Below are 15,917 nucleotides of genomic sequence, written 5' to 3' on the forward strand. Positions count from 1 at the left end.
TTATCAGTCATACATATTTAATTATTTACAATTACAAAGTTTTACAGAATTGTTTACAGACGGATGTATTTAAGAACCAAACTATGAACTTTTTATTTTGCAATAATTTATAATTAATTCGTGTGAATCATTACTTTTGCAGCTGGTTTTATGTCGAGTATATTCTTGAAGCTTTGTACAATGCATAGGAACATTATTATTACATAACTTTCCTTGTTACAAATAAATAAGTACACTATTTTAATCGCCTTGCGAAATTGGGGAACCGCGATCACGTTTCGAGCCTTTGCCTTTACCTTTTGCTTTCGTTTCTCGTTTTCTACTTATTGAAGATGTTGACGTGGTCGATGTAGAATCAGCTGGACTAGAATGACTTGACCCTTCACGATCCCAGCGTGCCAAAGCTTCTCGTAAATTTTGTCCATCTCCTTCTTCATATGTATCTACATCTACATGCAAATTATCTTGAGTAGTTTGAGCATTGTTCCCAGACTCTAAATTTGCCCTCATTTCTTTTCTTTGATCCTCTGTATGTTGAGGACAACGCATAGATCTTGTGCATAATTTTTTAGTGTGTTCTGATATTACTCCACAAATTTGAGTTAACAAAATTCTTTTGTCTTCCAAAGACATATTTTCATAGTTTGAGGGTGAATTTTCATTGCTACTGTGAATGTGTTCATTCACATTTTCTCCATTTCTTTGACTATGTTTCTGATGCTTTGTTCTTTTTATACCATTACGGTCTTTCCTACGTTTACGTTTATCATTATTTAAACTCCAGTCTACATCATCATCATCATCACTTATAACACCACTAAAATTGCTAAGATCCTTTGAGTTATTTGCTATACGTCTCGATGCAATTCGTGAACTGTTCCTTCCCATTCCCATGCACTTTTCTAAATGTGTTGCAAAGCGACATGCTGCCACTCCTCTGTCACAATTTGGACAATTACATTCCTGGGATTTTTTGACAGGATGTTGACCAAAAACATCCAATCCTGGGGAGTCTACAAAATACATTCAATTTATATGAATTCTATAACAGCTATTCACTAGAGTAAAAAAGTAAATTTTCATGTGTCCAAAGAAAGCAGTAAACAAACATAACCTGAATAAGGGAAATCTAATTAGTTATTTTTGAAAATAATTTACTTTTACTAACCTACAATCGCATATGATTCGTCATCAGGTATACCCTCTTCGACGTCTGAACTTCCAGTTTTTGTAGTTCTATGTACATCGAAAACAAAACCCATTAAGACCTCGTCAAGAAGATCTTCATATATTTCTTTCGTTGCAGATTCCACATTCTCACTTTTGCCCATAAATTCTAGAAACCGTCTATTTAATTCTTGAATTCTTTCCTCGGTCACAGACATTTTAAGAGTCTAAGCAATTGAGAGATATTGCTTCCTGTTTACTGTCCTGCAATGACAGTTCTTTCTCGTAACGTGCGTCACTTTCGTTTTTACAATTGAAGTATGATTATAAAATTAAAGTAAATTGTACTAAATGCAATAATTGATTCGCTACTACTATATTTCTTAAATAAACTTTGTAGTACGTAAGTGGTTTATGAAAATTATTATTGACAAGCAATATTCATGCTCACAACTTTTGTATACCCACGATGACAGATAGAACTATCATCTTCTGCGAGTTCAGCCATCGACAAAGTATTGGAATAGAGCTATCATCCAATGTATTTTTGTGTCACGCGCTTGGGGAGCTCATGAGTCTCCGTACCATTTAATCAAACCAATTTCAAATACGATTACAGCGATACGAGTGGTAGGAATTAAAATTAGATATTGCCGGAAACATTTCAAATTTGAAATGATCGAAATTTTGCGATTGATTGTCAGGAATACGATGACGCTCTGGCGTGATTTGGTTTATTGATGCATTTTCACGGAAAAGTACACTTCTCCAAAAAGTTATTTCATAGTCCTGAGGCTAATCCTAGGATTAACCTAAGGGCTAGTCCAAGGGCAATACCGTAGACTATTTAGGGGCTGTAGGACACGAGGGGGATTCGCTCTCCTCTCTCGTCAGGAATTTTCTGGCAACCCTGGTCCAGGGAGTCCCTCCACAGAATCGTCAAGTCCATCTGCCTCCGCTGATGGTTCCGAAGCAGAGTCCAGTTCTGTGAACTAGTCGTTGGACTAGCCCTATGACTAATCCTATAAAAGTACTAAATATTAAATTACTTTGGACATTATGATAGCGTGAGTAGGAACGTAGAAGTCGTAAGAGAAGAGAAGACCCGCTGAAACTTCTGAGAGTCGTACACGATAATTCTCCCAGAGCCTTGACATATTTTCTTTTTGTACAACACCTAAAATCTGTAGTTGAGGTACTATTTCGACATATGCATATTTTTCATGTCGGATATTGTTGGCATGTCAGCCTACGAATGTAATTCCTTCTGAAGAAAGAAATAAGAAATGTCATGCGATGAGTCTGCAAGGACCGCGAAAACGAGGAAAAGAAGAGACCGTGAATCGAAGGTGAGACTCGTGGGAGGGCGATGAAAGAGGGTGGCCGGTTGCAACCTTAACACGATTCTATTTCTTTCGATGCATCAGGCCGTGTGCTTAAAATGACGCAATTGAAAACGGTGAGTGTCGAGACTGTTCTCGGGGAGACGCAACACACGTAAACTGTATTCTTTCTCTTGTATGTTGAAGAAAAGAAGAAGATAGAGTGAGGTGGGGCGAAGCGATCACGGTGAGAAGCAGACTTTCGGCGAACGAACAGAACTGTACGAACCTTCATCGCGGCCGCACTAGCGGATCATCCTAATCTCCGGTGCTCCCCTTATTATTACGACGCATTGTTAATTATCGACGATAGTTCGAAGAAGAGCGCCCGTAGCACCGACGAACGAGCAAATTTTCAGCCGAGAAGAACGAAGTTAGAGAAAAAATGGTTTACGAGAGCGACTTCTACACGACCCGACGGCCCTATTCGAGGCCTCTCGTCTCCTCCTACAGCGTCACGGTCAGTATACATGGAATTGATGAAAGAGCGGGATGAAGTATGTCTTAATAATGTTTTGCTGGATGGCACTAACGTCGAGTAAGAGCCCCGTGTGACACGGAAGCACTTTCACTGAGCCAACCCTATTGTGGATTTTGTCCGATCCAAAATCAACGTTTCGCTCCTTAGAACTTAACTGCATATTCTCCGATCATTTGCTTCTTGCTTCTTTCAAATGTTCAATCAAAGAGACACACGGAATCTGTCTAATCTTGTCATCGAAATATAAAATGACAATGGTGGAACGTTGGTTTTTGACGATCGAAGAAAAAACGAAGCGCCTTGATCAACCATTCGTTCACGAAATCGATCAACGACAGCCACGACATGGACCACTACACAACAAATTGCGTCCGCTCAAAACAGACCGTTGTTACTGTCGGCGGATCGAATTCGATGCATTTCGAAGTCTCTACTTCCACACTGTATTCCGACCACTGTATTACTTGTTGCTACTATTGCCGCCATTATTCTTACTGTTTACTACTTTTCCCGACCGTGAAACGTGCACTCGGTGTCTCCTGGTAGCTAAATGTAATCTCACTGAGAACCAATAATGTGTATACACGATTTTCGAGACGTCGTGTATTTTGATTAACGTGCACAATTAACAGCACGGATCAACTATGCACCGAATGCGAATTAAAAACATTTCCACGTGTTATTGTATAGCTGTAACCTCCAGTTTACGGAATTTACTTGTACCTGCACCAAGCAAACTTTATCACGAGTTATCCGTCGAATTAAACGAACGGAATGGCATCCAAGAGTTTCATGATTTCTTGTCAAGAACACCTTCTTTGTGTCTACCTGTGAACCTGTTTTGTATGCACACGTTATACCCTGAAATAACTGGGGTGTTTTCACCTGTACGTTTTGTCCACCCTTTTTATGTTGAGTATTGAAATACGAAGTTAAACACTTTCAACCGATAGTATCTAGTATAAGAAAAAAAGAGTAAAATAGAGGAAGAAAGTCGTCGATTTTCTTTACAATACTTTACTGTAATGTAATATCATTTTTTTATAATATTCAATGTTTCATTTGCAATTTAACATTCGAGATACTTTGGTACGAGTTACACATTTCCTCTGTATTGTGTAAGGAAAATTGAAAATTGGTATAAATAGTGGTTTGAGAGGAAGGGAGTCGGAGGAAAAACTATTCATAGCATTGCAGCCATTTTCCGGGACTCTGTCGTGTTAAACTTAGTACGACCGTACGACCCAGCGAATCTTGGATCTGTGAGCAGGAAAATGTATTTGGTTGATTCGAGTGTGTGTACTCGAAGAGGAATACATAACATAGGCTTAGGCGAATGAAATAAAATCGTCTTGAAAGCTATTAGATCGTCTCGAGCAATGATCCAAGTATCTAACTCGGTTTCCCGATGCTTGGCAACGGTCGCGATTAAGAGACAGATTTATGAAGGACGCATATTTTACTAAATGACTAGCAATAAAAATGTTCAAAACTGACGTATTGCTTTGCGGTATCGTTAATTAACCTTCTTGCATTCTACTCGTCAACCCGCATTTGACAGCTCGAATTATCGTGCTATTTCATTGTCGATCGTGAATCAATGGCGCTGCTAAAAGCTGACCCAAATACCTAACTGCTCAGTGATTCTAACTATGCCCGGAAGATCCTCGTCGAGGTGGCTACCTCGGTCATCTCGAAACGATTCCAATGACAGAGAGTTAGTGAATCGAAACACGAGGAAGCGTCTTCCAGATCAGAGTTGGCGCTGTTATTAGGACATTTCTCGTCTTTCTTCGTTTCAGTAGAGGGGATCGGGGAGCATCGGTGTTGCGTTACTCTGTCCTAATTTAGACTCACGTACCGACGATGTTCACTCCCACCACGGCTGCTAAAATTCGTCACGGAAATTCATACGTGATTTCTGGTAGCCATGTTTACGTTCCAAACCATAAACCGCGAAAACACGTACTTTTTAATATCTTTTTCATGCGTTTCTAATTGCATTTGGCGACCGAAACTTTCTCCCAAACGTACATTATGTAAAAACACGTTTTACTGATCATTATTAAATATCGCAGAGAAAGAGAGTTCTCGATTCCTGAGTTATAATTAGATGCCGACGTAGCGTTGAATGTTTGGCCGCTGCTACGAATCGACCCACACCAAGTCCAGCCGCGTCTTCCGCGGCAATTTTATAAGAAAAGATTATATGATGTGTTGCATAAAGAATGGAGGGAAGTGAAGAAGCCGAAACTTTGAGGTGACTGATTCACCGGACAGAATCGTTTGATACTGTTAGGAATCGCCCGAAATGGAATGCCGTGGAAATGTGGGAACGTACGGGGACCAAAAAGGAGGGCGCGGATGTTGCATACCTCCGAATGTTATTCACATCGATTCAGTCTATTTTAACGAACGGGAATAAGAAACCCGTACTTTAAATAGCACGAAACCCACTCGTGTCGTGTCACCGGTTATTGCCAGAAAAGAGAAACAGTATTCATGCTTTTCCTTTTTCACGAACTCAACGAGCTTAAATGCTATATAAAATACTAGAGAGAAGTATACTCACGAGCCAAGTAACGCGCGATAAAACGAACCGTGTGAAGCTTTTATATATATATAGTGATTGACAACAACTGTCAGCAATTTGAAGGGGTGAATCTACATGCTAAAATAAGAGAAAAATGAAGATAGACAAGATTGTGTTTGGAGCTCTGTTTCGGAGGTATTAACTGAAAAGCTCATAACAAAATCTAGCCGTGTCAATTTTTCGCCTTTTCTAGGAGAGAATCTTTTATTCTTATTTAATTGGTTAATGATATTTATCATAGTATACCTTTTGAGTATTTGATGGGATCGATTCTATTATGTTGTGTAATCTGGCTTGTAACCACTAGAATGTATTCTTATTAAAAAAAGATGTAAAATGTGATAAGGCAGTTTTTGTTACGAGTTCCTCAATTGTTGAGAAGACACCTAGTATACGCGTGAAGTGTGTCTGACTCGAGACTTATTCTACTGGCTTCGCTGTGTCTAACCTACCTAGTGCACGCCGGCAGTAGAATAAGTTCTGAGTCAGACACACTTCATGCGTATTTTAGACGTATCCTTTTCTCAAACGCAATTTCATCTATCTTCATTTTCGTCTCATTTTAGCATGTAGAAATCCCCCCTTAAAATTTCTAACATCTGTTGTCGGACACTCCGTACTTCGAGCCACATCATTCAGTAGCATCGAGATCGTTGGATCGCGTGCGGTAGAGGATCGGTGTGGAAGTGAAGACAACGAAAGGAAGCAAATTCTTCTCGATCGAGACATGAAAGAGGAAACGTATTGGAAGGAGGAAAATTTACAGAGGCAGGATTACTTCCCATGGGAGAAGGTACCGTTCGTTCCGCGGCCATCTCTAGTACCGGAACCGTTCACCGTTTGGGGTCGTAAGAAGCAAGATCCAAAGAAAGAATTCTACCAATACGTCACTCTGAAGGAGAAAGAGGGCGTTGTGCGTGGAAAGGACGTCGCGAAAGATCAACATAAACGGCAGCTGGTCGATGGCGGTGCTGTATCAAAAGTCAGCTTGGATGCGACGACCGAGTTGGCGACCAGAGGTCATGTCTTCGAGAAGGGAGTGCTTTCCAGGCAACCAGGAGCTGGAAGACACGCATCGACTCCAGCCAGTGGCCGTACCAAGATACTAATGGCACTTCAGACACCATCCTGGTATCGATTCTAAGGCCACTTCGCAAACGAACGACACTTCAGCAGAAAGATTCTACTTTGTGAAAAAATAATTTGTAAACTGAAAGATATTCTGATACCTTGCTTTTTAGAGCTTGAAAGCGTAGTGGATCATTGAAATTGTTAACTTTGTCTAGCAGGAACGTACTCTATTGTTAGGCAGTCGCTGGAATAGTTGGGTTTGCTGCCTTTTCCTTATAGACAAATTTATCTCGTATTATGTCTACGTCAGTTCGCGAAAGTATGGCTTTTGTCTCGAAATTTTCCCCAAGGGACGTCGTCACAATTAAAATTGGTATTCCATTATCCATAACGCTCAAAATAGCTGCACAGTACGCTTTTATTCGTTAGGTTCCTCTTTTCATCGCACGTATTGATTATCTGCGTGCTATTTTTTAATGAACATGCAGATATAGATTCACCGTTTTTCATATAGCTAAGAATACACGATCTATAGACCACTAGTTTATTTTTAATTACCTTTGTACGCACGTCGGACGAATAAAGTACTTATTTCGATTTTGAAAAATGTATTTACTGGATCTGATCCCCAATTTAGAGATGAACAGTAATAGGGAATAGTCGTTTAAGTTTAAGCTACAGTTTCTGCATAAAAATGGAAGTGGAATCGGTTGAAAATAGTAGGAAGGTGGAACGCAGTATGTATTAAATGAAATGAATATGCGCCAATGATAGTTGGAAGACGATTCTTCGTAAAGACTAACGATTTAGCGGAATCGAGAGAGGCTTCGAATAAAGGCTTCTAACAATAAGACGAGAACTGTTATCGAAACGAGACACCGAGCTGCACCAACAACTCGTGCAAGAAATGATGTATACGAGCAAGGAACACGAACATAACGTACACACTATCGCATAACGTAATCCATGTGTTTCTTGGCAAGGGCGAGTTCAGTTGCTCAACGTTGCACTTCGAGTGTCCTGAATATCTCGGCAAGGAGACATTATTAATGCATACGTGTACCGCTCCACGTTTATAATTGGCCCGCACGTTGTGTGTCTACAGATAGATCGTATATTACCACGGAACACCATGTCTCAATCTTATCACTCTCTTTTTTCCGCGTTATAACACCAATAAACTACTGACTGTTATACTTTCACGGTAACCTTACCCATTTAATACTCTTATTTTCTTATCGAGAATCCTCCAGTGCTTCAATTGGACTTTTGACATCGGTTTCGTAACGAAGGTCGAATCAAGCATCTTGTTCCTGGCGAAATTCAAAAAACCATCCGCGGAAGTTTTCTCATACGTGTCATATTTTTCCTCTTTTCCGTCTACCTCGTAACGCAAAATGTCCCCTTTCCCCGTATGCGTTATTCCAAAACGGAGAACAGAGTCAAACAGAAGACAGCTCTTAATAAAATGAAAATACGATGAAATTTGCGAAGAACGAAGGAAAACGGCGCTCGGTGCGTTTCGATTTCTGAAGGAATCGGAAGCAGAACGAGCGATAATGGCGAGTGGTATTCTGTTCTCCGGAAAAGCCTGTTCTCCACATTGTTGACCTTGTGTAACCCGAATCTATAGACGCCTCGGCATTACGTGGTCCGTGACTATCCAGAAGCCGGGGTGAGGACTGCCCAAGAGCATTACAGCTATGCCTACACCAACACCAGTTCGTCGAGTTCCTCTTCCACGGATCCGTACAGCCGCCGTCCACAGAGGTCTAGCCACACCGAAGAGAGCGTTGTCAAGAGGGAGAGTGGCCCGTACGGATCGTACTCGACCGAGAGGTCATCTAGGACATCAACCGGCGGCGGTCCTGGAGGCTATCATTCCTCTTACGAGTCCCACACTTCCGGTCGTTTACCTGGCGGCACTAGTTACCGCCATTTCTCCTATCGCGTTTAAAATCCCGATTCCCTAACTCTCGATGTCGATCATTTTCTTTCACCAATCTCGACGCGTTAGCTCTCCCAACAGAACATCAGTCACGATATTTCAATCAGTTGTTCGATTAACTTTACTATAGATAAACCTGAGATTTTTTCGATCGACTTGTCAGCCTTTTGTCGACGTCGAGGTTGGTGGAACGAAAACACTGCCTTCCTGTCTCGTTATTAGATCTGAAAAGGATTTCGCTGTACCAATCGAATTCGTTATACTGTTGTTTAAGATTGATGGACAGGAAGACGGTGAAGGTTTTTTGCTATCTGTTATCCGAGTTATCGCTATGTATTTGTAACACGTATTTTACCGAAGACAAATTTTACGGCTGCATTTAGTCGTTCTGATGTTTCGCTATTTGTTAGGTACCATTAGTATTGCTGAAAATATTTAACCTTTTAAATGGCACGATACCAGATCTATGATGTCACGTAAATGTTACCGCATTACTGTTACCACAGCGGAAACTTGTTTTACATTTCACACTTTGTCTATTCGAGTAATATAAATGTACCTGACATAGAATGTGTTTTGTAATTCGTCTCTTTCCGCTCACGGATTATACGTGTGGGAGTGTTTTTTTTTGCTTTCGCATAGTGAATCGAACATTTTGTATTCGTGTAAACATAACTTTGTGTTCCTTAGTATAAAGTGTTAGTGTGAATTAAATAAAATGGAGCCAAATAAATGACCTATTAATTATTATAGCTCTAATGTCGTCAAAAACGAAATATAACTTTTCGTGCAACTCCATCGTCGATGAATGACAGCTAAATGAAACTAATCGTGACTAACCCAAACTTATCGTCATCTCGTTAGACACACAACGCGACAATTGGCCAAATGCTCGTGAAAAATGGAACATTCGAGTTGCATTACTATCTTTCGAAGAAGGTACACTTCTTTCTAATTAAAGTGTCGAGAGAACGGGGCCGACGATCGCCATTTGACGATAGGCACGTGGGTAAACAAAGTTAAAAGAATAAATGAATGAAGAGAAAAATATAAAAAAAGTGGCGAAACTGATACTGCCAAATTTACTAACCGGCTGTTGTTCTTCTTCTTTCTATTTATTCTGCTTCCCATGTGACTACTCCTCGTCCCCTGCCGCCGCCGGATTACACGCCCAATATCACCGAAAATCGGTTAAACGAACACAAAAAATATCTGCCCCTGTAAATACGATGAAAACGGAACCACAGGATCGACCGATCACTTTACCGCTCTCTACCATCCTCCAGGTAAGTATCAACGAGTTTGTCATAAAAATCGAGAACGTAGCTGGCTCGCGAAATACTCACTGGCTTTAACCGCAAACGCGAAATGCAACAAGTGCGATCAAGGATTCGATAGCAACGCTGCGATATTCGAGCACAATAGCTATGCTTTCATTCGAAATTATCAGCTTCTTCTATTGTTTTTTACTGCTGCATCGATTCGATACATATATCCAATGTTTGCTTTGCGCGCATTCTGCTTAACGATGCTTCTCGGCTCGCATCATCTGTCTCATAATAGAACGATTATTCAACATTAAACATCTATCTTCAACATACTTTGTGCTCAGTGTCAACTACTGCTCGTAACGACTACATACTTCACTTAACTGCACTCATCTGTCGCCATTCATTCGCATCATCGCTGAATAAAATATCGAAGTATCGCATACACTATGTAACTCTCGATGTAACCATGCGCGTAAGCCGCCTTCTGTTTGCTTCTTATCGAAACCAAAGCCACAGGAGAGTGATTACTCAACCATAACGATCCTTATCACGCTTCGGCATGAATGCTCGCTGCTATTGATCGCTGAAGCTATTGGAAGCAATTATGATCGAGTCGTTGATTGATGGAAGAAAAGAAAAAGCGGGAGAGAGAGGGAGAGAGAGGGAGAGAGAGGGAGAGAGAAAGAGAGGCTGCTGCAAGCACAAAAAGAACACGCTTCACTCACGCTAATTGCTGCTGATGCGCCACTGGGAACGTAACGACTAGTCTCGACGAATTAGTAAAGCAAAGTTCGTGCCTCCAGTTGAGGGGCATTCCCCGCATGCCATACGTGGCTCACAAAAGGCTCGTGACTGTAATCCACATGCCGTACCATACCGTGTACCATGGTGGTGAACTGATACCGATAAGAATTCATGCGCGCGTACGTCCCAGCGTCCTCGCAGCTGAGCTCTACAGGATACGCAATCTGACCAGGCCCTCGACCGCCTCCTACTTGGAAAAGTATCTCCAATCCAAGGACCATATCGTAAGTTACCTACGCCCTTACTGGATTTCTATCGAACCCAATACAGCATCACGATTCGTCGCCATTTTCACGAGATTCGTCGTTTCACCGAATCATCATCCATATCATCATCATCGACACTCCACTACGTCGATCATCTTCGTTGCCGCACTTCATTGCGACATCGTCACGAACATTTTCAACGACAGCAGGCGGAAGTTGTTCAGCGGAATCGCGCTGTCTTTTTAATTGAAATCTCAACTTATATCGAGTCGCACTTGAGAAATTCAATTGATGTTTCCAAAAGAGTCTTTAACCATCTGACAATTGAATAGACTATTGACAGGATTAATTGAGTAACGATGAAATTTAGTAAATGCAAATGATTCTCGTAAGGGAATACAAATCGCGTAACAATGTGTATTTTATGTTTTCTCTCTTCGCAGTACTTCGACGATGAGGCGAAGGAAATACGCGCCAGAGTGGATTCCCTTATGCGACGTGTTCACGTCTTCGTCCCACGAGCTGTAGCCAGGTACTTAACGAAACGAAAGAAGAATATTCGACAGTTAGAATTGACTTACTGCTTTCGTTTCTAGCGACTTTGTGGAAGAGATAGTGCCAGAACGTATGCGTAGCGGCGACTACGTTCGTCGGTTGATCTCTGGCAAGCAAAACGCGAAGAAGGACCCAGAGCCCGTCTCCTGGTACGAAGTGCCGGAACGAGGTAACTTCGGTAACCTGGCATGCGTGAAATATGTCGCTGGGAAGCCACAGTCCGTCAGGAGGCCGTACTTCAGGCTCGCCGATCTTCGTCCGTCCGACATTAAGAACGACGTCAATTTTCTGAGCTACTACAAAAAGAACCGCCAGGCGGCTGACAACGCCTGTGAGTAATTTGGTTCCACAGACGATACAACGACCATTACGCACGACACGAACGACTTTCACGGTCATTCATCCAGTCTATTTTTTTTAATCTTTATTCATGAAGTTTGACCAAACAGACGACACGAACGAACGGTATTTCATTTATTAGAAAGAAAAGAAGTGACCGAGATTCGAATACAACACACGTAGTTAGAGTTATAAAGTAGAAGCGAACAGCTGCCAGGAAGGTTCAATCACGAATAATAATTACGAAGTAAGATTCTTTCATTTATTTCGAATTTAATTACGTTCGAATTACGAATAGTATTATTCGTTATTAGCCTTTTTCGCACGTTACCAATGAACATATTTTAAAGAGAATTTTGGAAAATAAAAGCGGCCATGTGACGCCGTTGTGTGCACCTTTTTTTGGATTTTTCTTTCCCGCTCGTTTCTCTATATTTTTCTCCTCTCTTTTTGAATGGATTGCCATGTATTCGCACTGTATGATAATTTTTGTTGTGCTGTGCTGGCTCTTACATTTTACTTTTTTTTCCTCGTCCGTTAGTCTCCCCCCTTTTTTTCTGTTTCTTTTCAACACGTTCGTAGTTGTGCATTTCTGTTACATATTGTGTCTAATGAAACACGTAGTGACGAAGGTGTGAGACAATATCTCGAATTTTTTATACCGTCTCTCTTTCTACGATGTTTTTTCTTTAATTGCGTATTGCGCGTTCGCGACCCCAATTCACGTTCACGAACGAGGATAAGAGAAATTGGATGATACAGCGTGAAAAAAGTGAGAAACGGAAAAGAGCAAGATTTTACACGAAGGCAGACTTCAGTGTCAGGCAGAACCAGATGACTGGGACACGTACTTGGTGATAAAAATGGCAGAAGAACCAGTTCGGCTTTTTTGAACGTTTCAGGCAAAGGATGGAGGGATCGTGTTCCAGAGCTCTACGAAGATCCGACAAAAGCCAAAAAGAAGGAGGGGGGAGAAGAAGAGGAACTGGCCGAAGAGTGACTACCATTGCGTTAATTATACTTATTCCGAAAAGCTACGAGAAATCATCTCCCACTATTGACAATGTACATAATCTGTACACAGGAATTATTTGTACTTTCCTGATACGGAGTCTTTAAAGATTCCGCAATTACTGGTTCAACATTTTTTCGAAACCTACTTTTTAATATTGCCTTCCCTATGTATAATCGTAATACCATAGAAACGATGACAATTATTAATTTCGTCCGATGCGAGTTTCTAAATGAAAACGCAAATACGATTGCACCAAAAACAGTAATGACACCCGTGTGTGTCCGTTGCACTTGGTACTAACAAGACAATCCTATTGTTACGTTTAGTATCGTCAAATTTGTTCGATATTACCCCAAAAAATTAGAATAAAACCATTGAAGGGAAAATGTCAATTATTTTCCTTGTACGAAAATTCGAAAGTCAGAAGAGGTGACTAGCGAGCGAACGCGTTGCTTTGAGGTAAGCTTCTTTATGTGCTTCATAATTTTAGCATTTAGGTACTGTGACGTTTTGTTTCTGAAGTGACGTTGAGTGCTACTCGATTGCTAAAAAAGACACATTAATGTTATTGACGATAACAAAGAAACTATACGGGTGAGAATGATACCGCATCGTAAAATCTTGCATTAAAAAGGCTGTGGAAAGAGTCTCGCAAGAATTCTCCTTGTTCTGCGAGCGCTATCTAATCGTTCCAGCGAAAACGAATATCAACTTTGATAGCAGGAACAGGAGTGGTGAAAACACGTTGCTAAGTATAGTGTGTGTTTTTAATTGTCCGTCATTCGAGCATTGGACTGTCATCAAAATCTGAAGCGTGTTACAAAGCAAGACGAGAACAATGAATCTGTTTCATCGTCGATTCCATCGTTCTTAAAATCGCAATATTCTGCGCAATACCTCGTCGTAACCGTAAATGTTACCAATTTCAGAAACTTGGAAACTTCAGAATTTCATCGTCAATCCTAATTCATCCGTCACACACCATCGTATGCTTGAACATTAATCAGATCTTTTATGGAGCTTTTTAATGGACTTGATGCGTAATGGATTAACATATGCACTTTATTGTAGTACAATTTCCATGTATTTCATTGATTACGTTTTGATCGATGCGCTGTTTGGTGTGTACATACAACCGAGTGTACTTCAAAAGCAGGAACCTTGCATCTATCCTTTGTCGTTAACCGACTCTTTATGTGTTACATATCCTGTAGTACCAGAAGAGCCGATGACGGAAAGAGAATTGCGTAAGGGTCAGTAGAATTTCTCTGGTTATTCGTTAATAAATACCCTTATGTCGTCCTGTTATAATTGTTCATGTAATGTGGCACATTTTAGCGCGAGCGTTACAGCCCGATCTGGACGAATCTGCGCTACCAAAGGGTACGTTTCTTCGTTAACACTCTTTTCTTGTCCAGATTGTGTACAGACATAGTCTAGATATCGTTGCATTTATCTTGTAGCGCCTAGAAAAGTAGAAAAAGAACAGGAGGCAAAGCCTGAAAAGAAACGTGGCTCTAAAAAAGGAAAAGCGGATACCGATAGACAATCAGAAGCCGCAAAGAAAGAATTAGGATCCATCAAAGAACGAGAATCAGAGCCCGTGAAAGAGTCAAAACCTGTAACACAACCTGAGCCTGTGAAAGCACCTGTAAAGGAACCTGAACCGGAACCTGAACCGGAACCTGAGCCTGTAAAGGAACCTGAACCGGTTCCTGAGCCTGTGAAAGAACCTGAACCAACTCCCGAGCCCGTGAAAAAACCTGAACCAGTTCCTGAGCCTGTGAAAGAACCTGAACCAGTGCCCGAGCCTGCCAAAGAACCTGAACCTGTACCTGCACCTGCACCTGAACCAGTACCTGAACCTGAATCTGTGAAAGAACCAGAACCTACCCCTGAACCTCCTAAGGAACCAGAGTCAGCACAGCCAGAATCGACTCAAGAATTGGCAACCGAAGCAGAGTCTAAGCAGGAGACGGTACCGGAGGAGAAGAATTCAGAAGCTCAAATCGCGGAAGCTGTAAGTGCACAGGAAGAAACAGGCGAAACGAAGACAGAAGACAAAAATGGTATGTTATTGTATGAAAAAGATGAAATGGGGACAGAGAATCACGAGTATGCATATAAAAAATCATTGGAAAGTATTCTGTAAAATGTGATTGTTGATGTCGTAATGTTAGTGTCGTGTTGTCCTATGACGTACAATATTCCCTGTTCGATACTAAAAAAGTGTCTCGAAAATTGTTTACTTGCACAAAAATAGATAAACTGTTGTTTCCAATCTTGTAAAAAGGTGCACCATGAATGACACAAATCCACTCAACACACTAAGTATACATAAATGTCGTCCGACAAATGTGAAATTGAAAAGACACATTTTTGTTCTAGTGAAACATGAAAAAGAGGAAGCGCTAAAAAAGATAGAGCAGTATCTCGCTAAAGCTGCAGAGGAGGCCAGGTACGCAGTCTTATTAAAGTCGGTTAATATCACTAGTCAGACGTTACACAACGAGTAAATGTTCTAAAATAATCGCAGCGATATAGTAATTGGTCAATCGTGAAACAACTAACACCACAGCAGTGAACTCGATCACGTAGCTTGCTAACTTGCAATAACTCGATCTGCTCGCCAAATAAGTTTAGCTTTGTCAATCTCGAATCATTTCGATGTCAACAGAGGACACTCCACCAAGATAACAGATATATATTAGAAATTATTCAATTTATTTAAACTAAGTTGTCTCTGTGTACAGCGAAATCATTAGATCAACTGATCATACGTTTCACCGCAGGAGTACCGAAGAAAGGAAAGCAGCGGCGGAAGAGGAAAGGCTGAAACTCGAACTGGAGGAACAGAAAGCATGGGAGGCTTTACAGGCGGCGCAAGAACGACTGGCGCATATCGATGAAATACGCGAGCAAGAAAAAGCTGTAGCTGAGAGACAAGCTGAAGAGGAAAAAGTAGAAGCCGATCGGTTAGAAACTGAAAGACTACAGGAAACAGAAAGGTAATTTGAGCGTTGACGCGCTACATATTGTCATACATTATACATACGTGACTAAGAGTTCTCGGATCGAAAGTAAT

General features: G+C 41.0%; 2 protein-coding genes across 13 annotated transcripts in view; one reads left to right on the top strand and one right to left on the bottom strand.

Moving 5' to 3' along the window:
* Sgf11 (SAGA associated factor 11kDa) overlaps positions 1-15,917 on the bottom strand; it is a 24,313-nt gene continuing 8,396 nt past the window's right edge. The window contains exons 1-3 of one of the 5 annotated variants that reach the window (XM_076378602.1): positions 4,892-4,914; positions 1,169-1,431; positions 1-1,013 (exon numbers count right to left, since the gene is read on the bottom strand). In XM_076378602.1, coding sequence (XP_076234717.1) covers positions 241-1,013; positions 1,169-1,385 — 990 coding nt within the window. In that variant the 5' untranslated portion in view covers positions 1,386-1,431; positions 4,892-4,914 and the 3' untranslated portion in view covers positions 1-240. Of the gene's footprint in view, positions 1,014-1,168; positions 1,432-1,618; positions 1,841-2,004; positions 2,023-4,041; positions 4,058-4,891; positions 4,915-15,917 lie in introns of those variants that run through there. The other 4 variants (XM_076378600.1, XM_076378601.1, XM_076378599.1 and 1 more) reach the window with 4 other exon arrangements.
* Positions 2,708-15,917, top strand: part of LOC143179383 (protein anoxia up-regulated-like) — a 14,581-nt gene continuing 1,371 nt past the window's right edge. The window contains exons 1-10 of one of the 8 annotated variants that reach the window (XM_076378584.1): positions 2,719-3,009; positions 9,890-9,928; positions 10,717-10,941; positions 11,367-11,455; positions 11,520-11,809; positions 14,047-14,085; positions 14,171-14,215; positions 14,296-14,901; positions 15,221-15,290; positions 15,586-15,840. In XM_076378584.1, the coding sequence (XP_076234699.1) occupies positions 2,935-3,009; positions 9,890-9,928; positions 10,717-10,941; positions 11,367-11,455; positions 11,520-11,809; positions 14,047-14,085; positions 14,171-14,215; positions 14,296-14,901; positions 15,221-15,290; positions 15,586-15,840 (1,733 nt within the window). In that variant the 5' untranslated portion in view covers positions 2,719-2,934. Of the gene's footprint in view, positions 3,010-6,389; positions 7,292-8,327; positions 9,395-9,889; positions 9,929-10,716; positions 10,942-11,366; positions 11,456-11,519; positions 11,810-12,719; positions 13,219-14,046; positions 14,086-14,170; positions 14,216-14,295; positions 14,902-15,220; positions 15,291-15,585; positions 15,841-15,917 lie in introns of those variants that run through there. The other 7 variants (XM_076378585.1, XM_076378587.1, XM_076378588.1 and 4 more) reach the window with 7 other exon arrangements.

The sequence above is a fragment of the Calliopsis andreniformis genome, chromosome 5 (genome assembly GCF_051401765.1).
Source record: "Calliopsis andreniformis isolate RMS-2024a chromosome 5, iyCalAndr_principal, whole genome shotgun sequence".
Classification (NCBI taxonomy): domain Eukaryota; kingdom Metazoa; phylum Arthropoda; class Insecta; order Hymenoptera; family Andrenidae; genus Calliopsis; species Calliopsis andreniformis.